The 24,498-nt window shown below is 39.9% G+C and overlaps 1 protein-coding gene across 3 annotated transcripts in view; it reads right to left on the bottom strand.

Moving 5' to 3' along the window:
* EFL1 (elongation factor like GTPase 1) overlaps positions 1–24,498 on the bottom strand; it is a 136,295-nt gene that overhangs the window by 34,700 nt on the left and 77,097 nt on the right. For all 3 annotated transcript variants that reach the window (XM_030878478.2, XM_060293775.1, XM_060293776.1), the window contains one exon: positions 5,187–5,318. In XM_030878478.2, the coding sequence (XP_030734338.1) occupies positions 5,187–5,318 (132 nt within the window). The remainder of the gene's footprint in view (positions 1–5,186; positions 5,319–24,498) is intronic.

Genomic DNA, 24,498 nt, shown 5'->3' on the forward strand with positions numbered 1-24,498 from the left:
AAAGCTGATCTATGCCACTTCTTCAAACACTCAGCAAATATAAACTACCATCGTTACACTTGTAAATCCAACTAAATGTATTACACATGTATATATACCTAGAAATGTAACAGAACTCTTCCCAAACGGTACCTATAAAACTATAAAAGCAACAAATAAGCAAAGGAAGCATTCAATATGATACTCAATTCAAGAAACTGTACCAGAAGCTCATATTTAAAATAATTATTGGGCTTCCCTGGTGGCACAGTGGTTGAGAGTCCGCCTGCTGATGCAGGGGACACGGGTTCGTGCCCCGGTCTGGGAAGATCCCACACGCCGCGGAGCGGCTAGGGCCGTGAGCCATGGCTGCTGAGCCTGCGTGTCCGGAGCCTGTGCTCCGCAACGGGAGAGGCCACAACAGTGAGAGGCCCGCGTACCGCAAAAAATTAAATAAATAATAATTATTTATGAAACTGCTTGACAGAACTGTGGATTTTAGAATAAAGCTGCCCTTTGGGTGAGAGGTGGGATACACGAAGCAGCCACTTTATCCCGTGAGCTATGGGTACCTTCTGCATTCCACTCTGCTGGTGCTTTCAGTATCTAACTGCTTGTTCCCTACAGTTCTTGGGGCACAGGTAGGGATTTGGATCCACATCTTGAGTTCTGCTGCTTTTTCACACCTTTCATATGCGTGGTGGCCACTATTCACTCAAGGCAGGTCACAGGAATTCTCTTGTTACTACTTTAGCAGAGACCTTGGCTTTGAAGGCATTTTTACGCAGTCTTGTTTCACTTCAACGTCTGAAGGAAGGACTCAGTTAATTCCTCAATGCTTGGTTTTCAACATGCCAAACAAACCAAACCACGGGAGCTTTCTGCAATCAGTGGTTTTTCAATATATTCTACCCAAGTTGACTACCCATATCTATTCCATATCTATTTATTCTTTAAATAAGCTTTTCTTAATGGTAACTAACACTTTATAGTGCTAAGTGTGCCAGATAAGCACTTTACATATATGAACCCATTAACTAGGAGGCAGGAATGATTACTGTTCTCATTTTATAGATGAGCAAACAGGCATAGAGAAGCTTAAGGAACCTGTGCTCAAGGTCACAGACACACTGGTTTTGAAGCCTGCAGGCAGACAGCCATAGAGCCACACTCCATAATGGGTGTCGGCACCCTCACAGGTCGTGGTCATGAGCCACATATGGGATGCGTGAAATGCTGACGGAAGACAGGGAGTGGGATTTCACTGTTTGTGGGGGTGACGGATGTACCCTCATGTTTTCCTTTTCAGCATTTGTAGTTTTCCTTTGCCTAATTCCGTGGACAGATATTATCTAGTGTTAACCTTCACAGAATTTGAAATATGGCTTAAAAAGATTCTTGCACGAAGACCACTAATAATACATATCACACAAGCCCAAGGGAATAATTAAAAAAAAAAGACAAAGCTTTTTGTCAGCTCTCCATCACCAAATTACAAAACAATGTTACCAGTATGAGGACCTAATAAATTCTTTTTAAAATTTTTCCTTATAAATTTATTTGCTTATTTTTGGCTGCGTTGGGTCTTTGCTGCTGCGTGTGGGCTTTCTCTAGTTGTGGCGAGCGGGGGCTACTCTTCGTTGCAGTGCGCAGGCTTCTCATTGCGGTGGCTTCTCTTGTGGCAGAGCATGGGCTCTAGGCACACAGGCTTCAGTAGTTGTGGCTCGCGGGCTCTAGAGTACAGGCTCAGTAGCTGTGGCTCACGGGCTCTAGAGCGCAGGCTCAGTAGTTGCGGTGCACAGGCTTAGTTGCTCCGTGGCATGTGGGATCTTCCCAGACCAGGGCTTGAACCCATGTCGCCTGCACTGGCAGGCGGATTCTTAACCACTGCGCCACCAGGAGGTCCACAAATTCTTAAGAAAACAAAAACAAAAAACCCACTCACATTCACATACACACTTAAATCTGTCACTTCAAGGCAAAGGTGACAGTGTAACAATAAGCAAAGAAGCAGCTTTTTCAAAAGAAATTTGGCCTGTCTGACCAATAGAATACTGCAGAAGTGATATGTGATTCCTAAGGCTAGCTAACAGAAGGTACTGCAGCTTCTGTTTTAGTGTCTTGGACTACTGGCTAAAGCCAGTAACCATACGGTGCTCTAGGAAAATCAAGCAGCCACGAGGAGAGGTCCCTGTGGAGGAACTGAGGTCCCCAGCAAGCACCAGCTTATGAGCACCTGTGAGTGAACCACCGTGGAAGTCCAGTTAAACCTTCAGATGGCTGCAGCCTGCTGTGATATATGACTACAACTGCGTGAGACATCCCCAAACTGAACCCTTCCAAAATTCCTGACCAAAGGAACTGTGAAAAATAAGAAGTGATTACTGTTCTTTCAAGTCTCCAAATTTTGGAGTACTATGTTAGGCAGTATTACATAACTAATGCAACTATAAACCACAATCATAAATAAATAATACATATTCACCTATTTATAGATACAGTGCATATCTCCAACAAATACAAATAAGAATATTTTAAAGACAGTTATTTCATTTTCATCTCAACTTTTACAGTAACTTCTATGCTTGTGTGTATTTCATATGGTACAGAAAACATCAGCACAGAAGTTCATGTATCTATATAACCATGTGCAGAGAGGGCTCTTTTCTTTTAACTGATATGGATAAAGGATGGAAAAATTCTGGAAACCAGTAACTCTGCTCTCAGGTAAACAGAATTTCTTGGATTCCTAAAAATAAAGATCCAGAGGCAGGAGTCTGAATCCTGACTCAACCACTTACTAACTGCTAACTGTAAGGCCATGGGCAAGTTAACTAGCTTCTCTAAGCTTCAGTTTACCTCATGTGAAGATGAGGATAAAAAATAGCACACGGCTGTTGAGAAGATTACATGAGATAATGTCAAATCCTCAGAATGTAGCACACAGTCAGGATCAGTGATGATGCTGAAAATAATAATGGCTTTGGGCACGTGGAGTTCTCCGTGTTTGGGTGTTGGATTTTGAGTAGACCCCGTGGGCATGGAGCAGAGTGGCGGCCACCATGACATCTGGACCTCAGCTTAGGAAGTCAGAGAAAGAAAAGTGGAAGAACAAATGCTCGGAATGCCTTCACACCAAAAGAAGAGTAAAAAGGCTGTCTTCTAGATTAGTTAACCCAGTTTGTCAGCATGAAAAAGAAAAGAGGGCCTGGGGACACATGTTCTGTTCAGAAATAAACAATGCAACTGCCCAGTGCTTCTCAGGGGCAGTACTACTGGGAAGTTGAGGTACAGGAGGGTGGGACATCCCAATAGTCATTAGACATGTAATCCGTAAAGAGAGGGGCTATCGCCCCAAAGTAAGGATGGGCATAAGAAACTAGGGCAAAGAGTAAAGGGACAATAAATATCCTCTGAGGGCTCAGAGGAATGAGACTAGCATCAAGAGAAGTATTCCCAGACATTCTAAATGTAAAATAAGATGTTGACATTGTAATAACAAGAAGACAGAACAACGGGTATAAACTTCAGACACGGAAATATAGAATGGCATACACTTCAATAACATAATCAAGAATAGGCATGGCAAATTCAGCAAGAACAATATACTTGATTGGGAAAAGTAGCAATACTCCTTTTAAAATTATGAAGAAAACCGGGTGCCCCTTTCTATCATTTTAGTTTATTTTTTTACAAAGTTCAGAAAAATCTAATGCAACACATATGAGGAAATAAATTTTGGCACTCAGATGGCCAATCTTAAGTAATTCTGTTTATTAGATTACCCTGTTTATGAGAAAGCAATTAATCTTACTGAGTCTGCTATGGGACAGGAAGTAAGCTAGGTACTAGGATCTCTCATCTCATGTAGCCAGAGCTGTACAGAAGGTGGCCCTTTAGGACGGGGCTTTTACTCGGCTTGGATAATAGCACAGAACAGCACACAACTATCAAACAGACTCCAAAAAATTACACATTTCTCTTAAAACATTATAGCTTAAATTTCTTTAATCCCTGTTTTAAAAGTAAGAAATAAGATTTAAATAAATACTAGAAACGCCTAAGAATAAATTATGGTTGCCAGACTCAAATGTTACAACTTCAATAAAACTGAGCTTTTCTTCTATTGTATGTGCTTCTTAGGGTTGGAGGCAGTTACCAAGGAGAATAAAAGAACAAACCATGAGGGGCCGGGATCTGGACAAACCCACAAAGAGGAAGCAGGCATTACACAGAATGGGGTAAATCCATGCAACAACCAAAGGCACTGTCAGTCCACAGTGACAGCCCAGAAAGCATGCCTGTCTGAGGCCCAAGGCAGATAGCTATTTACTGAGCCCAAAGGCCAGAGATGCAGTCCTCCAAAAACATATCTGCTCAAGGGTCCCAGGGATCCTCAATGGCTAGAATATGTCTTAGGAACTGAGGCAGAGACAAGCTTTCCGAAGGCCCCAGCTGTGGGGAGAGGAGGGATATACAGATGCAGGGGCAACGAGGCCATTATATACCTCAACTAAACTGCCATTTTACACATTTGTTCTCTGGTTTCCTTAAAGCAGTCTGGAGACTCTTCACTGACTACCACTAAGCACTGGGAACAGCCAAGTCACAGGGACTAGGGGGGTTAGTGACAATCATGGGAAGGAAAATACAAGAGTCAATGAAGATTGGCCAGGCAAATGGTATAAACCAAAGACTAAGAATTAGTTATTATAGGGACTGGCATATGTAGGTGTCACACAGCCAGACAGAAAGACGCAGGAAGTGCTTTCTACACAAAGAGGAAATGCTCAGTGTCCAGATAATCTAGCAAACCTAGAGGGAAGAGGATATGAATTTTGAACCAAGGAGCTTGGGGTAAGATTCTAAGAACCATTCACATAAAACATGAACTTTGCTGAGACGCCACCCTGTGCCGGGGTTCTGGGGGATGCAGAGATGACCCTGTTTCTGACATAAAGAAGAATACAGTCTCCCTGGAGGGCGAAGGTGCCTAAAGACTCCTGGTTCCTAAGACAGAGGTTAGATTCCCCTCAAAATGTTGGTGGTCTGTATGGCCTCATGGCTGGGCAGGTTACTCCTATTATATACCTTCAAGAAAATTCATAGTCTACTAGTGAAACAAATCATGAGGAACCAAGCATTAAATGCAAGTATTTTAAAAATGTAATGAACATCACAGGCTTTTAAAAACAAGGTCATCTTACTTGGATGTTTCGGTTCAACAGCAACCCTCACAATAGGGGTGGCTTCAAAGTTGAGTGGTATAAATGGCGGGCAGGAGGGCAAGGTAGACAGTGTTGCCGATTTCAGCACAAAGTCTTGAAGGCCTCCTATTCCTGCAGGGAGGAAAAGATCCATGGAGTCAATAAAAGATGATAAGTTCTGAATTTATGTTAGAAAAATAACAACATCAACCCAGTATATATGTCACAGAGAAAAAACACTAAACAAATTGGGCTAAAACATACCTACTTTGACCACAGAAATGATCATGTCCAGAAACATATGTCTGAAAATACTAATTACTTTTAAAATTGTAACTCTTAGTTTTTAAAATACATTAGTTTGATGAAGATGAGTCTCTACTGAAATAATCTCTTTTGCCAAATCTACTTGCTTGTGGGTGAAGGGGATTTAGAGAGGAGAATATCAGTTATTCCCCCACCTCCCTCTCTCGCCCACTCTCCACTTCAGGCTCCCGGCTGATAGTTGCATAAGGCTCTAAAGCATACATATTTGTCTTTGAGCAGACAGGAGCAGAGAGAATGCCCCAGAAAAGTGAGATGAAGGCGTCATATTGAACCTCACATCCAGAGTAAGAGCAGACAACATTTTAGAACAAATTAAGAAGCACAAGGGCGATTTTTGTGCTTTGGGGTTAAAGAATTAAGAATTGAAGAGGGTGTGGAAGGGGAGGCTACCTGTTTTAGGGTAAGGTGACATAGGAGAAAGGGGCAGGGATATTTAATCGGCAGTCTGCTTTTGCATCTCGAGCTTAGCAACAACTATGAAAAGGAAACAAAGAAAACAGCTTTGCTACCTTCAGCTGACAAACGGATGTACAGGTACAGGGCACCAGGGTGCCACACAATTGACCATTCAGCCTGGTGGAGGGGAACTGAATCTGACCACACAGTGTGAAAAGCCCCCTCCCACTGCCCCTTCCGAATGCCTCCAGAATTCACCATCCCACTACATTAAGGGATCGCTCCAACTCTAAGAACACCTTCCTTACATTAGGCTGAAACGTGTTTCCCCCATCTCTACACATTGTTCTTAGTTCAGTTCTCCAAAGGTCCACAGAAAACATGCTTCAACTTTTACCAACTACCCTTTGGATTTCAAAGGCATCTGTCAGATCCTTTTAATCCTTTCCTGCCTCACACTAAACCTCATTAGCTCCTTTAACTGTTTAGCTCATGACATGATTTCTAGACCTTTTGTGTGCAGGGGATCCTCTTCAGACTAAAGTTTCCAAGGAGCTAAATTCATTCCCAGCGCCTCTGGTTTATCTATTTGGTCAAGGTCTAAACTCATTGCTGTCCTTCTTAGCCCAGCACACAGAGAGACGTATACCTGGCCACAGCTTCTTGATAATGTCCTCCATGTACCATGATGTAACACATCTGGGTCTGCCCAAGTTTCCACCAAGTCTACTAGAAATAACAACATCTCCCATGAGGCTAGGGGTTTAGGAAAACCCCACAGTAAATATTCTCTTTCAAACCTCATCCATCCTGCTTCTGACCTCTGACTAGCATGCATTTCCTTCCTGCACACACAGCACATGGTTTCAATGAAAAGATAAATGCTGGTCTCTTCTCTGTTTCACCAGGGATGCAGGCTGCAGAAGGTCAGTATATTTTGAACACTGTCTCTTTAAACTTCTGGTTTACATTTTGCTGTTCAAATCACCAAATCTATTCTTGCTACTTAGATATGCCCAGATTTGTGAACAGATTAAAAACATGAAAAAACTGAAACAAAAGAAGTCAATACCACAGTATTCCTAGTCAAGATTAAGACTTTATGGAAAAAGTTATGCTCCAAAGATAGTAAAAAAGTCACTATCTGTAATATGCCACTATTTTAACAAATTTTTAAATATAATTTAAAAATCTAAGAAAGGAACCATTAGAGTTATTTGGCTGAATCACAATAAAATGATTTAAAAATCACTTTGAGAATTTCTTGATGTACTATCAGATAATTATTAAGTGTACAACTTGATATTTATACAAAACACACTTTAAAACAAACTTTCTGTTTTTAAAATAATGCCATCAGGTACAATCTAGAAAAAAAAAATGAAGCAAAACAAAACAGACCACCGTAAACCCATAACCACACCATTTGAATACTGTCACTATATTCATTTGATGTATTTCCTTTTTTATTCCCTCCTCTACTGGCACACATAATTTACACTGTTATAATCTCCATATAATTCTGTGTCGGTTTTTTTCTATTTAAATCACATGATTTTCACTTCAGTTGTTTAAATCACAATTATATCAATCAAGGAGGTATAATTCCTTCACATAAAGTTCACGTGCTAAAGCATTTTTCAACTGGGATTGGAGCTGCAGAATGTGTTCCCTTCAGGGAATCATTTTAGAAGTTTTGGGATGGGAAAAGTGATAGGTCAGAAAAAAAATATGCAAAATTAGCATGGCATGAATTTGTTTCAAGGATTAAAGAGGGTGCAAAGCTTTTTCCATATATGTTTTAAAAAAAGGCATATGACTAAATAAAAGAAAGAGAAAAAACAGGCTGATGAATATGGAGCAAAAGGAATTTACTAAACACCAAGAATTCTAGCTTGTTTTTATACAAATGCCAGTAATTTTTGTCTGACTGAAGATGAACAACCCAAGTCCTCTCTGGTCCTGATTCTTCTCTATATAACAAGGAGTATTAGACATTTTGAGTGAGTGAACTCTAGCTTACAGGCTGGGGTGACACCTGAGTAAATACTGAGTTCTTTCACTGGGTACACAGGCCCTCACCAGGATGTGTACCACACCCTTCAAACTTTTCTTAATCAAAAATCAGCATTTTGCAAACACTGCCAGACCAAAATCTTTTCCAGGTTCTCTCTAATGTTCCTTTTTACAAAGTATTCCATTTTTAGGTTTTTTTTTTTGAGAAACTGCCATACTGTTGTCCACAGTAGCTGTACCAAGTTACATTCACACCAACAGTGTAGAAGGGTTCCCTTTTCTCCACATCTTCACCAGCATTTGTTATCTGTGTTCTTTTTGATGATGGCCATTCTGACAGGTGTGAGGTAATATCTCATTGTGGTTTTGATTTGCATTTCCCTAATGATTAGGGATGTTGAGCATCTTTTCATGTGCCTGTTGGCCACTGGCATTTCCCCTTTGGAAAAATATCTATTCAGATATTCTGCCCATTTTTAAATCAGGTTGTTTTGTTTTTTTTGATGTTGAGTTGTATTAGCTGTTTATATATGTTGGATATTAACCCCTTGTGGTCATATCAGTCGCATCATTTGCATATGTGACTGATATGACCCAGCAATTGCACTCTTGGGTATATATCCGAAAAAAATAAAAACACTAATTTGAAAAGATACATAAACCCCAATGTTCATAGCAGCATTATTTACAATAGCCAAGATATGGAAGCAACCTAAGTGCCCATCAACAAATGAATGGATAAAGATGTGGTATATATATATATATAAATATAATAGAATACTACTAAGTCATAAAAAAGAATGAAATTTTGCCATCTGCAGCAACATGGATGGACTTGGAGGGCATCATGCTAACTGAAATAAGTCAGACAGAGTAAGACAAATACTGTATGATATCACTTACTTGTGGAATCTCAAAAATACAACAAACTGGTGAATATAACAAAAAAGAAGCAGACTCCCAGATATGGAGAACAAACTAGTGGTTATCAGTAGGGAGAGGGAAGGGCAATACAGACATGGGGGAGTGGAAGGTACAAAACTATTGGGTGTAAGATAGGCTCAAGGATTTATTGTACAACAGGGGGAATATAACCAATATTTTATAATAACCGTAAATGGAAAGTAACTTTTAAAACTTATATACAAATTAAAAAAAATTGTTTTAAGTATTCCAGAAACAAGCAACGTTGAGGAGCACATCTTTTATGAGACTGAAAATATTGTGTGGGCCCTGAGAGATGGATTGGTCTTCTGTCGACAACCTTTTTTCTTTAACAACCCCCTGCTGCACCAGTTGAATCAATCTAGGATGAGGGCACACTGGCAGCAGTAAGATGGTGAAATCATTACTGAATTCTAACACTGCTTCCTGGGGAGGAGCCTGTTAGCTGTCTGGAGAGAGAGGAGCATTACTATCTTCAGGAAAGTTTCGATTCGTAAACTGCTCTTTCATTGCTGGTATAAAAATAATACTGGAATTAAAAAAAACTTTGTGGGAAAACATGTTACTGCTCTAGCTAGCATATGGTCTCCTAATTGCCAAAGTTTTATTTCAAGACAACTTTAACATTACTACACCCAGAACCATCAACCTGTTCCTCTTAAACTGTTTAATAAGACTGAATTAATGGAGTCCTTTAAATCTTCACAGTAAATGCAAGTTATGTATCATGGGTGTCTATAGGGCCCCAGGCCTATGAGAGCAATAAACACTACTTTAGAAGAGATATGAGGATTCAGACAACTATTAAAACCAAACCAAACCAAACCTTTTTTTTTTTTTTTTTTTTAAAGTACAGGTTCCCAGAGTAGTTGGTGAGAACCTAGAAAACCTTTGGTCTCAGAAGACTACCTTCTGCTCTAGGTCCTTCTGTCTTTGAATACCAAAGAAGCTCATATCCTCTGACTCTAACTTTACGCCCTTATTCTGCACCTTTCTGGAAACTCAGATTCTGCCCTCTTTCAGTCAACTACATAGGATATCAGGGGATCCATGCACTTTATAATTCTTGTCATGGAGGGAGCAGGCAGGTAGGTACAATAAATATAAAATGGGCCTTTTCCAAGCCTGCCTGCCGAGCATCTCCAATGCAGACCAGTATTGCTGAAGTTTTCAGAGGACTGGTCCAGTCTGTCCATGATGCTAAACAAGTTCCTTAAATCAACTGCCCTTTACCTTCTTGGTGAAATAGGAGGCCCCGGGGAAAACTCCTGCAACAATGACATCACCATGTGAGGATTTTTTTCCTTCTCGTAAGGACAGATGGAGCTCATAACCAGCTAACAGTTACATCAAGATCTGGGGTCCTTTTCTCAGAAGAGAGACTACAGTAAATGGAAAATGTAACATCTTAAGAATCAAAACCTTTTTTTTAAAGAGCCGTCTAGACTTGCTATCTTCGTCTATATTCCAGAACAGGTGGAAACGTGGCCCTCAGGGTCCAGAACCAGGTAAGGGAGCTATAATTAGGTGTCACTGTGGAGTCTCAATTTATGCATCAAGACCACTTCCATTTATGCCAGACCACCATTCCTGCGAAACAGATGACTCAGTAGAGCCGGCTGTCACCAAGGGAATTAACACAGTTGGAAGGGTCTAGGACTAAAATAGTGGAAGAAATTTCACCTTGGACCTGGAGGCAATGCAGAGTACCTGAATGGTGCCTAATATTCACTCAGAGTGAATAAAAGGGCAGTTACTTCTGACTGCCTCTTGGTGTGTTATACCATGATAAAGGATCTACTAATGCTAGCCCAGGAGAAAGGATGAAGCACATTAATTAAAATATTTGAAAACAATGTTTTCTATTAGAACAGAAATAGATGTGAAGGACTGTGGGGAAGGGAATACCAGGCCAGGGACACAACATACACAAAGTGCTGGAGGGTTGTGGGAACCCAAAGTAGTTCAGAATACCTTATGCATAGAATACACCAAGGGGCTGGCAAAACAGGAGGGTGAAGGAAAACAGAGAGATTATCAAGGGATGTGGCTATCAAGCTAAGCTTAGACTTTACTCTGAAGGGTGTGGATATGGAAACAAGTAGATGAATTAGAGAGAAATGGGGTAAGCTATCAGTCTTGGTGGTTACGTAGGAGCTGGAAAGAAGGGACAGGAAGAAACGAGGATGAAATCCAGATTTCTAACTTGGAAAACTAAGCATTTCTCTACCCTTCTTTTAGGTTCATAAGTTTTTCCTATTGTTTTTTATTAGTTCTTCATGTAATAAACATTTTAACTCTTATCATATTTCTTTTTCTCCAGACTATAGTTTCCCTTTTGATTTTGCTTCTATATTTTCTCTTTAGTATCTTTTTGAGCTTTTTCTATTTGGTGTCTAAACTTCAGAGCTTACAAACTTCAGTGCTCTCAAAGAACTGATACTTATTCAACTTTCTGTTAGTTTTCCAAGAATTTAGTTTTAAGGGCAGGGGCACAACTAGGCACTTTCATAAAGTTTCTTCAATGAACAAGTGAACCTGAGCACAGTTCCCGTCCTCAGAGCTTAAAATCTGGAGGGGGACAAAGGCAGATAAACAGGCAATTACAATATAATGTGATAAATGTCATAATAGGAAAACTACGAGGTTTATGTGGGAAGAGAAACTGAGAGGTTAGACTTCCTAGCAAAGTTAACATGTAGGAGTACCTGAGATAACTCTGCAGATGCTGTGGGAGGAGAGTGTAGAGGGGGGGAAATGGCACCAGTGGAGGTCCAAGTGAGAACCCGAAGTCATTATCTACAGCTGCAGTGTGGAGCGGAAGGCAGGACTGAAAAGACATTTTCAACCCATTCATTTCCACTTCTCTGAGATCTTGCAACTGCCATCAACTTTCTTTCCTTAGTCAACATGCATTCTTGTGATGTCTGATTTGGAATCAGAAGGAGTTGAATTTAATTAAAGCTCTAACCTTATGCCAGCTACCTAATCTCTCCCTAGTTTTAGTTTCCATATATATAGCATGTGGTACTTTCATAGGGTTATTGTGAGCCTTAAGTAAGATAATCAAATAAAGAGTTACAGTCGCTGGCAGAGTGAGCACTCAATAAATGGAGGTGGTGGCAGTGGTGGTTATAATTGGTTGTAGTGGTAACAGTAGTTGTCAGTAATAGTTTTGTTAATCAAAAAGGTTTTTTTGTGTATGGTATGAAGTGCATATTTAATTTTTATATATACTATTAACTAGTTAACTGTAAAGGAGGTTATAATAACTTCTCTATAAGGTACTAATCATATCCATTTATAAGCTTTGAATCCTGTCCCACTGACCTAAATTTATACTTTGTAGAGTAACACATGGTTTAAATGATGCTCCTTCAAAGATGTGATTCCAATTCAAATGATTTCAGTAAAATGGAAGAAGTGTACAATGTTTAGCACATAAGAGGAATAAAATGCCTAGTATAGTTTAAAACAATGCTGGAAATTTGTTTTAAGATTTAAAAAGAAAAAAAAGAAGAGATATGGCTTTACACAACCAGGAAATTGTAACCAGATTTCTTCTACCTTTAAACTCGAAATATTTCCAAATAAAAACAGGAAGCAGAGTCACTTCTGGATGCAATGGCAACTTCATCACAAGTACACAAAAGATCCTAGTTGAAATGATCAATGGAAGAAAACTAAGGAAAAACTGAATGAATAGTGAAACTAGAGAGGGCACTTCAAACTTTGAGCTATTTCTGTTAACTGTAGATCAAATTACAGAAAAACAGCAAGTGTCAGGTCATAACTCCATTCTTGAGAAATTACCACAACTTAAGAAAAATGATTACATACGTAGTATACTAGTGGTGGTCTATTTGATAACAGACCAATGGAAATGAAGAGCCTAGAAACATGTATGTGTGAAGGTAGAAAACCTAATGAAATGGAAAAAATAATACAACTGCATCTCTATCATACACCATCTAGAAAAATAAATTTTACATGGAATTGAAAGCACAAGTCATAAGATGACATCATAAGACTGAAGACTGATAATGTCTTACTATATTATAAAATCTACAAAACAAAAATGCCATAAACAAAGTAAAAAATTATAAAATAGATGTTTTCAATGTTTAAACAAGACAAAGGATTAGTAAGCATAATATATAAAGAACTAGTACAAATCAGTGAAAGAGACAAGCAACCAACAGGAATATAGGCAAAGAATATAGTTTCAAGAAAAGACACTAAAAGAAAAGGAAGCTCTAAACATTCAAAAAACATACAAAAAAACCCTTAATCGCATTTATAATAAGGTAAATATAAATTAGAACAATGAGATACTATTTCACACCAATACAACTGGTATAAGTCTGAAAAGAAACCACGTTTGGCAAGTATGTGCAGAAATCATAGGTCTTATGAACTGGAAATGGGAACAAAAACTGTTACAACTATGCAGAAGAACGATTCTGTGATGTTGAGCCAAATACACATAGACTGTGCAACTTAGCAGTTTGATTTCTACTCGTATATCTCAAATCAGTGTGAGTAGCGGGCACAATAGTGTACCAGTAACATACCACAAACAGTGGTACAACTCTAGTGGTACGAATCTAGGTGATTTGGTAATTGCTGGGAACATTTCTGGTTGGGGCCGACTACAGGCATTAGCGGGCAGCACCACGGACCAGTGCCTTGGAATGTGTGCAAATGTCCCACACAAAGAATTTTCCCAAACCACACAGCTTTTGAGTATTCTGCTGGACAAACCTATTAATAATGATCCGAGTTTAGATTTAACTCCATTTTAAAAGTGAAGTATTTTTTGCACAATTTAACACATGTGAATTTTCAGGAATTTTGTTCTGAAAATGAGCTATTCACCATTTTACCAACAGCCACTCATGGCACCCCAGTCATCAGTACCATACATCTGCATCAAATTGCATCTGTAGCTGTCACATTCATGGTGACTACAAGTATGTATCTAACTTGATTATGCCATCTAGTATAGTCAAGTTGGAACATTTACACACTGCAAGGTACTTTATTTTATTGAAAAAAAATGTTTTTAACCAGAAGGTAAGAAAACAGCCTTTTTGTTAGTCCTGCGCCTTGAATGCTTGCATTGTTTGAATTGTCACACGGCAATAAACCGTGGCATTATGCTGTAAACACATTACATTTGAATTAATCAATTTAGGCCCTAAAAACTGAAACTGTGCTCTCACCTCTCGGCTGCCGGACTTGGATTTCCCTGGTTCCTGGTGTCCGCAGAGGGAGTCTTGGATTCCTATCTGATAGGGAGCTGGAATGTTTCTTGAGGTTAATCAAGGTCCTGGGAGTGAGGTGTCTGATAGCCTCAGACTGAAGGCCCTGTTCAAGCTTAGTTCCATGGAAAGACCCTCATCTCCGGGTCCACTCACAGGCCACCCTGGCATTAGATGTGAGAATGCATCACGTGGTGCCACCCCTGTGTCCTTTACCATTTGTAATGATCATTTTTCCAAAGGTAAATATTTTCCTCAAAGTCAATTCAGGAATTATGGAATTTAGACGGTCCTACTGAACCTTATATTCTAATATATTGTGATTTCTTTCTGAGTAGGGCTCAAAACAGTGGTTGAAGGAATACTTCACACAATTCCTGTGCTTTTTAGATTTATGTCAATAAATTTCTACTGACACTTATGTTTACAGGTCTGTGCTGAGCACTTTGGAGGAGACAGAGATGAAGAAGACCAAGATCCTATAACTTTCTCTCATTTTAGTATTATAAGTGCTCCTAAAGCACTTTTAAAACTCAGTCGCATTATTGCTGATAATTTATTCCAATCCCTGAACCTTAGAGCTTGAGATTTTCGTGACCGTTGCCATGCGTCTGCATCTTGATGTGGCGCAGTTAGTATGGCATGGCACAGACACAACTTACTTGTATTAGAACCTACCAAAGAAATGTAATTCCTAAGGGGAAAAAATAACAATGATAGAATGTTAACAAAATTTTAAAAGCAAATATAGGTTATTTGAATTCAAGCCAATACTTTTTCCAATGCATGCATTACTTCCCTGTGAGAGGCAGCTTTCAAAGCAGTTCTGTTATTGTGGACCAATCACTTCACAGACCAATGAAGTAAGAATAAGTACTACAGGTTGAATTTTTTAATGTTAATATTACTACTACAAAACTACAGTAATCAAAACAGTATGGTACTGGCACAAAAAGAGAAATATAGATCGATGGAACAGGATAGAAAGCCCAGAGATAAACCCACACACCTACGGTCACCTAACCTATGACAAAGGAGGCAAGAATATACAATGGAGAAAAGACAGTCTTTTCAATAAGTGGTGCTGGGAAAACTGGACAGCTACATGTAAAAGAATGAAATTAGCACACTCCCTAACACCATACACAAAAATAAACTCAAAACGGATTAAAGATCTGAATATAAGGCCGGACACTATAAAACTCTTAGAGGAAAACATAGGCAGAACACTCTTTGACATAAATTGCAGCAATATATTTTTTGATCCACCTCCTAATGAAAATCAAAACAAAAATAAACAAATGGGATCTAATTAAACATAAAGGCTTTTGCACAGCAAAGGAAACCATAAATAAAACAAAAAGACAACCCCAGAGTGGGAGAAAAGTATTTGCAAATGAAGCAACCAATAAAGAATTAATCTCCAAAATATACAAACAGCTCATGCAGCTCAATATAAAAAAACCACAAATAACCCAATCAAAAAATGGGCAGAAGATCTAAACAGACACTTCTCCTAAGAAGACATACAGATGACCAAAAAAGCACATGAAAAAATGCTCAACATCACTAATTATTAGACAAATGCAAATCAAAACTACAATGAGATATCACCTCACACCAGTCACAATGGCCATCATCAAAAAATCTACAAACAATTAATGCTGGAGAGGGTGTGGAGAAAAGGGAACCCTCTTGCACTGCTGGAGGGAATGTAAATTGATACAGCCACTATGGAGGTTCCTTAAAAAATTAAAAATAGAACTACCATATGACCCAGCAATCCTACTCCTGGGCATATACCTGGTGAAAACCGTAATTCAAAAAGATACACGCATACCAATGTTCATTGCAGCAATATTTACAATAGCCAGGACATGGAAGCAACCTAACTGTCCATCAACAGAGGAACGGATAAAGAAGATGTGGTACATATATACACTAGAACAGGGGTTCCCAACCCCCCGGCCGCAGACCAGTGCCAGACCAGTGCCAGGCGGTGGCCTGTTAGGAACCGGGCCGCACAGCAGGAGGTGAGCAGTGGGCGAGCAAGCGAAGCTTCACCTGACACTCCCCATCGCTCCCTATTGCTCGCATTACAGCCTGAACCATTCCACCCCCCATCCCCTCCAGCCCATGGAAAAACTGTCTTCCACGAAACCGGTCCCTAGTGCCAAAAAGGTTGGGGACCACTGCACTAGAATATTAGCCAAAAAAAATAACAAAATAATGCCATTTGCAACAACATGGATGGACCTAGAGATTAAGTCAGACACAGAAAGACAAATATCATATGATATCGCTTATATGTGAAATCTAAAATAAAGGGTATCAATGAACTTATTTACAAAACAGGAGTAGAGTCACGGATGTAGAAAACAAACTTATGGTTACCTGGGGATAAAGGGAGGAAGGGCTAAATTGGGAGATTGGGGTTGACATATACATACTACTATATATAAAATAGATAACTAGTAAGAACTTGCTGTGCAGCACAGGGAACTCTACTCAACACTGTAATGGCCTACATGGGAGAAGAATCTTAACAAAAAAGAGTGGATATATGTATATGTATAACTGATTCACTTTGCTGTACACCTGAAACTAACACAACATTGTAAATCAACTATACGGGAATAAAATTTTTTTTTTAAAAATCATGAAGATATATAAAAACTGGGTATGGTTTGGTGCAAAGAATATATACTTCTGTAGAAAGTCAACTCTAAAGGTATCTCTAAATGAATCTGTGCTGGAATTATACTCAATATAACCCATAAGGGAAAAGAATCTGAAAAAGAATACACACACACACACACACACACACACACACACACACACACACACACACACATATGGCTGAATCACTTTGCTGTACACCTGAAATTAACACACTGTAAATCTACTGTACTTCAATAAAAAATTTTTAAAAAATGAAAAAAAATGTTAATGAGGTTTTACATTATAGTAGTAATGGGTTTTAATTTTATAATATTATGAAAGCTCATCTGGTTAGTACTGGTATTGTAAAGCAATCAAACCTCTTTATAAAGGACAAAGGAATCTATACTAAAGAGTTGGATTAACGTAGACTCAGTTAAAAAAATAAGTGAAAAAAAAATAAGTGAAAACAATTAAAGATGGGGCCCCAGATTTATACATCCATTCTCATTTGCTACCCTCTTGTAAAATGACAGATCAATAAATTTCTACGAGGAAGCAGTTCTCATTACTATCTAAGAACACTCTAAATGCCTATCAGTATAGGACTGGTTAACTAAATATGCTATACGTGTCAAAAAAAAACCATAGAGCCACTAATAAATTGATTTTTTTTTTTTTTTTTGGCAGTACGCGGGCCTCCCACTGCTGTGGCCTCTCCCATTGCGGAGCACAGGCTCCAGATGCGCAGGCTCAGCGGCCATGGCCCACGGGCCCAGCCGCTCCGCGGCATGTGGGATCCTCCCGGACCGGGGCACGAACCCGCGTCCCCTGCATCGGCAGGTGGACTCTCAACCACTGCGCCACCAGGGAAGCCCTAAATTGAATTTTGAAGACTACTGAGACACAGATAAGGCAGAATATAAAATTCTACATAGATGAGATTTATAGATAAAATGAAGAGAAATATAAAAATAAAAATTATAATAGTGGTGAGATTAAAAGTGATCATCTCTAGATAAAAAATATTTTGATTTTTACTATGAAAAGTTATTAGACACAAGCTACAAGAACTAAAAATTTAAGCTTTTTAAAGAGCTGCCATTAACAGAATCAAATGGATATAAACTATATAAACTGATATATGGCAAAGGTGACACTGTAGTATAGTGGGGATCTGATAATGATTTTAAGTCAACGGCGTATCCATACTGGCAGAAACAATCAATCTGACTTCCATCTCACACCACGTACAAAAACCAATTCAGATGGATTACAGGTCTAAATCTCAAGTTAAAAAAAAAAAATCTTCTTCATGACTTTGGAGTAAGCAGATTTCTTAAACAGGACACAAAAAGCACTAATCTTAAAAAACTGATAAATATTAGACTATATTAACATTAAGAACTACTGTTCATCAAAAGACAACATTAGAGAACAGAAAAGTAACTCACAGAGTAGGAGAAATCTGCAGTAAGTATATCCAACCAGGGACTTTTATGCCGAATATACAAAGAATGCCTACAAATCAATACAAAAAAGGCAGAGAATCTTAAAAAAAAAAAGTAGACAAAGACTTAATGATAATTCATAAATGAGTAAAAGTCAATAGTTAATAAATAAGTCAAAAGGAGTTTAACTTCACTAGTCATCAGGGAAACCAACTACTATTCCACACATACCAGAACGGCTCAAGCAAGAACAAAAACAAGTGTTGGTAAAGATACGCAGCAACTGGAACTTTCAGGTCCACCTGGTAGAAGCATAAATCGGTACACTCACTAAGCCTGAACATAAACCTGCCCTATAACACAGCAACTTCTCTTCCAAGAGACATGTGTACAAATGTTCAGCAAAAGACATGCACAAGAATATTCAAAGCAACAATATTCATAATGGCCAAATATTGGAAATAAACTAAATGTCCACCAACACAAGAGCGGATAAATTGTGGTAGTCACACAATACAGCAATGAGAATGAACAAATCACAAGGATGTGCAGTGACATGGATGAATCTCACAACCAGAACGATGAATGAAAGAAGCCCGACACAAGAGCACATTCTCTATGATTCCGTTTGTACAAAGCTTAAAAACAGGTAAAATTAATCTATGATGTTAGAAGCCAGGAGAGTTGGTACTCTTAGGGGTGGAGGGTGCAGGTGGCAGTAACTGGAAAGGCAGCTGGCTTCTGGCATGTGGGTAGTGTTCTGTTTCCAGATTCGGATGCTAGTAACACATGCATAATGTTCAGTTTATGAAAATCCATCAACCTGTGGTTTAAGATTTGCATATTTTTCTATACGACTATTATGCATCAATAAAAGCTACTTAAAAGTGTTATTTGGCACAAAATTACATGGGTATGTAAAGCACTTCTGAGTCTCTTAGAGACGCCATTAGCTGCAACTATTAAAGATAAACCATTTCAGAGCCTTTAAAAAAGAATTGGCAGCAAAAGAGTGAGCGCGTGGTTTGTTTCCTGTATCTTTTCCCTCCACATCATCCAAGGAAGAGTGAAAGGTGTCTTTCACTGCAGTGTCCTTACATGGATTCTTCTGAACATGTCTGTCCTTGAGCAAATCACTTCTCTATTCAAGTAAGTGCAGCCAGCCTCCTCCTGGCGGCACAGTTCTGTCTAGTCTCTGGTTCCTGATGCTCTCCAGTTCATTCATTCAGAAGACGGTCCTTTTAAATACCCACTGGAAGATACTATAAATGGTTTAGAAAACTATTCTTTGGGTTTTGGTCTGTTTCATTTTGGGGGAAAACAAAACAATCCCCAGCAAACATCACACAATTCTCTAAGGCTGCCTTTATTTGTATAAAAAACGTCCAGCACATTACCCAAGATTTTCCAAGTGTCTCATTCCATTCTTACCAGCTACCACTGCTGAAATCTAGCCACCATTAGAGAAAAATAATCTCAGCTCACATCATGGGAAATGTTTCTTTGGCTCTAAGAAAAACAGAGAATAAGTGCTGTGAAAAAGTAGGTCAGCAAAATAATGTGAAAGTTGTTTACAGCTGATTATTTCCATAATACTGTCCATGGTGGCCTTGTGTATATGGGTCTCTTCAGCAAACACCCCAGAAACACTATGAGGCAAGATTATCATTTCTAAGTGATAGGAGACCCACAAAAAGGGTATGTCAGGCGACCCTCCTTTACTCTACCAAGGCACTTGGGTATGTTTTCTCAAACAGCCACAAGTGTCCTTCTGATTTATTAACAAGCTCTGTCCCTAGTGAAACCTGTTGCAAACTAAAGAATTCCACCATAACAAAACGCAGAAATGCTAATACAGCATCTGTAAGGAAGCTTTCATAAGACAAACTAATGTGAACAATTTACTCAAGACTTCCCAGTCTGTGCCTACTAAGTAGAGTTAGATGGGCAATAACAAAATCCCACTGGCTCCCTGACCCCACCAGTTCATACAGGGCCTTCATCTTCCTGTCCATCATCTTCTCTAGGAATCCCAGGGGCTGTTCCTCATGGGCTCATGAGCTCACATTTTCCACAGATACTTAGGCACTGGTGTTCTCATGGTGCAAAAGCTCTGCAGCGGTCTCCGATGTAGGGAGAACGCTTCTGTTAGAGCATAGATAATGCTTGTGACCCAACGTCTTACAGAGGCCAACTCTTACCTTCCAAAGGTCTCAGTCATGGGAGCAACAGGGCTGGGCCAAAAGGCAAATCCAGTGACAGGTATCATGCCATTCCTCCCCGTAGAGACTAAGGCTTGGCTGCTGGATTACCCTGTCATGTCTGGTTTCTTGTTCTTTTGGAGAAGTTTCCTTCCAGGAGGTACCTCAATCATCTTCAAGGGCCCTTTCTACCAATACATGGATATGCTCCCCAGAAGGTAAGCAGTCCATGCTGAAGCTGATCCTGGGTACTTAACTATTTGAGTTCTTATTCAACATTAGGAAAATGGCTCACGGTATGTGGCTCAGGAGCAGAAGACAGCAGCAACACTACTGAGCACCCTCAGGCAGTGAGAAAAGCCTTCAGGGAGATATGGAAGCAGCCAGCTTTCCAGATCCAATACCATATCAGGTTGGTAAATGCCTCATCGGGAAAACAAAATCATCTCTAGAATAGTCTAGGTTTTAGTAAACATCAAGGGATTTCTTTCAAACTTTGCACACAACTTTTATAGCTTGTTTGTAAAACAGCATTGTCGCTGATTTAATGACAGAAACATAAAATGTATACTTCAGCAAGTCCTTAGCGCTCCTCCCTTTCACAGGTGAAGAATCTGAGGGGTACAGTGGGGAAAGACTGATCCCAGATCCCAGTCGCTGGCAGTTCTGGAAAGATCCCAGTTTTCCTGACTCCCAGGAGGAGGGCTTTTTCCTTTATGCCATGCTTCCTCAATGTGTTCCAGATAAGATGAATGACATTTTTCCAGGACCAATAAATAGTTGTAATATTTCTGCTCCTTTCCAAAATCATTGAAATCTCATTCACATGCCTTTCATCCAGTGAAGGCAAAGTAAAAGTGCCAAATCTGTTAAAGGAGAAGAAGAGAGGAGGAAGAACTGGTGGGGACAAGGAGGGAGTGGGTCACCCTATGTATCCCCTGCAGAGCTGGTTAGCACACAGGAACAGAGTGCACCAGGGTGGAGAAGATGAGGCAATAATTCCTGAAGACTCCAGTGCCTATGCCCAGGATCATCCTTAGGAGGGGCAAAAGGGCTGGGCAAGTAAACACCTGGCGCTCTGTCTACAAATATCTCCAAATAGGGAAAACTGGTTTACAATGAACATCAGCTGAAACCTTCAAGGGACAAATGAGAGGAAAGTGCCTGGCCAATGTAAACACATTCAGATAAGGAAATGGGGAGAGAGCACTAGCTGTATTTTATCCCAGCTCCTACCCCTTCACTGGCAACACTTAGAATCTCAGGTGTTCATGAACATCATTTAGCTGTGCTGTCTTCTCTTCTCTGATCTCGTATCTCCTCCCCATTCCCACTCCTGCTATGGCTTGTACTACCTCTCCACTCCGAGAGTCACCAGAATGTCTGGCATCTAGTAGGCCCTCAATAGATATTTGCTGAATGAATGAATGAACCTCATTTGTGTTAAATGTCAATTAAAATGAAGCAATAGCTGTGATTAGACTGGCAAAAAACCCAGAGCCACTACAACATAAATATAATACAATGATTGTCATCATAGCACTGTCTGAAACAGGAAAACCACCATACAACAAACTAATTATTCATTAGGAAGGAACTGGTTTAAAATACTTGTGGGGCTTCCCTGGTGGCACAGTGGTTGAGAGTCCGCAGGGGACACGGGTTCGTGCCCCACTCCGGGAAGATCCCACAGGCCGTGGAGCGCCTGGGCCCGTGAGCCATGGCCGCTGAACCTGCGCGTCCGGAGCCTGTGCTCCGGAACGGGAGAGGCCACGACAGTGAGAGGCCCGTGTACCGCAAAAAAAAATTTGGGGTACATTCATAAAATTTATTTAGCCATGAAAAAGAATATAGTAAATTAGAATGTGATAACACTTGAAGATACAGTACTGATACAATATTCTAAGATATATTACGATAAAAAAGCAAACTAGAGTAAAACAACATTCATAATGAGATTCTTTCCCTCCCCTTTTAATATAAGAAGATATACTTGGAATATGTTGGTATACTTGGTAAGAAGATATACATGGTATATGGGTAAACCTGACTAATTGTCAAGAACAACAGCTAGATTCTTAAAGTTGGCCCTTCCCAAAGAATATGGAATGGATAAAATGCTATCCCAAGTTCCTTTAAGCTCTAAACATCTGGGGTCTTATGATTTATTATGAGCAAGGTTCCCTTCCATACAAATACGGCACACTCTACAAAAACTCAATATACGACTTTGTCCTGAATTTGCCTGCGATAAAATGATGCCCAGATGACAAATAAGACTTGAGTTATTTTGTATTTTTGCATTTTGCATACAAGTCCAGGAAAACAATTTTTAAAGCCTCTGAATATCACTGAAGAAACAGTTTCATTGTGATTATACTTGAGGATGGAAAGAAAAAAAATCAGTTACTTGATACATATCAGATTTATTATCCTCAGTGACAACACAGAAAATCACAATTAATCATGCAAAAGAGCTGCAGAAGTGGAAGACCTCTGACAGCCTGTCTGCTTAAAACAACCTGCTGCAATGTGAAATCTCCTTCATAATATCCCTAAGAGAAGACGGTCACAGCAGTCCACTTCCCTGATGGAGCAGCATGAATTCAAATTTCTGTATGGGTGTGTACGAATTCACTTACCACTATGAACATCTATTGCATGGTAAGTCCTCTGGTAGGCACATGAACATGGCACTGCCTCTACCCGGCAGGCTCTTGGCTTTCTTGTGTTGTCTTCAAATCACATTCCCTGTTATAACACCACTGCCTCTAGCTGTACTCTCTGGAAAAATACGAGCCTTTAAATACTTTTGAAAGCTCGTTTATCACACCTTCCGCACCACTGCTGTTTTCATAAAACCCCCTAAAAACTTCTGTTCCCTCTCTGCTCCGTATATAAATTTAACAGAGAAAAGTACAACATTTAGGTCAAAAAATCAGCTGCCCACACGGGTATATTTTTAGGCAGTCATTTCAGTTTCACAAAGGTTTTCAGTTTGTGGTTGCCAATAGGTTTGCTGCAAACTAACAGTCTGAGGTAGCTGCTAATTAAATCTTAGGTTTCCTTCATGAAGCCTGGGAACCAGCAGAAGGTTCCAACAACAGTCACCTATATTTGAAATATTATTCTGTTAGGAAGGGTAAGGACAAAACTGAGTCCACCTAGAAATGGCAGAAGAGGATGGCAAGCTGCCTGTAAACCATATGTTACAGTCATGAAGCATAACGAGCCAAAATGTAGTTTGAAGTCAGGTTTAATCACCAAAGCAGTCAGCTTGCAAAGGTACCGGCAGACAAACACATGGGAGGAAAAAACTGGGCATCCAACCTTCTATCAAGGCTGGAGCTTCTCTGGCCTGGGGCATTTGTAAAGGGCATGGGATGGAAAGACAATGATGAGATCTGCAGGTAAAAAGGATCTCCCAGCAGGAAAGAGGACTTGGTGGTGACAGCCACTTATGACCCAGGTTTGGGGGAGAGATGGCGAAACTAAGTGAGGACTTGTCTAGGGAATTTTACTATAGAAGCCCCTTTGCTACATATTAAGTATTAAAATTATCAATTTCTCAAACGTGGGGAGGAAGAAAATTTGATAATCATATTTTATAATAATTTTGCCCTTAATATAAACTCTGTTTTCTTTAGTAACTCAAATAAAGCTTTATATATGCCGGGGTATATCTGCCTAATTCTTCAAGCACATGCGATAAAAATAGATTGGTCAGGGCCTCCCTGGTGGCGCAGCGGTTGAGAGTCCGCCTGCCATTGCAGGGGACACGGGTTCGTGCCCCAGTCCGGGAGGATCCCACATGCCGTGGAGCGGCTGGGCCTGTGGGCCATGGCCGCTGGGCCTGCGCATCCGGAGCCTGTGCTCCGCAGTTCTTGGCAGGCAGCTCTCTCACTTGCTTCTTTGGTAAGTTCATCTCATTATTTTTGGGGGGGAGGATACTTGCTCCTTAGGATGTGGTGTCACACCACCACTGAGGGCACCTTCCCTTTTTAGTCATCACTGGTCACTGGCCCTTTTGTCCCTGCTCTACTGATCATGT

This window comes from Globicephala melas, chromosome 2, assembly GCF_963455315.2.
Source record: "Globicephala melas chromosome 2, mGloMel1.2, whole genome shotgun sequence".
Lineage (NCBI taxonomy): Eukaryota > Metazoa > Chordata > Mammalia > Artiodactyla > Delphinidae > Globicephala > Globicephala melas.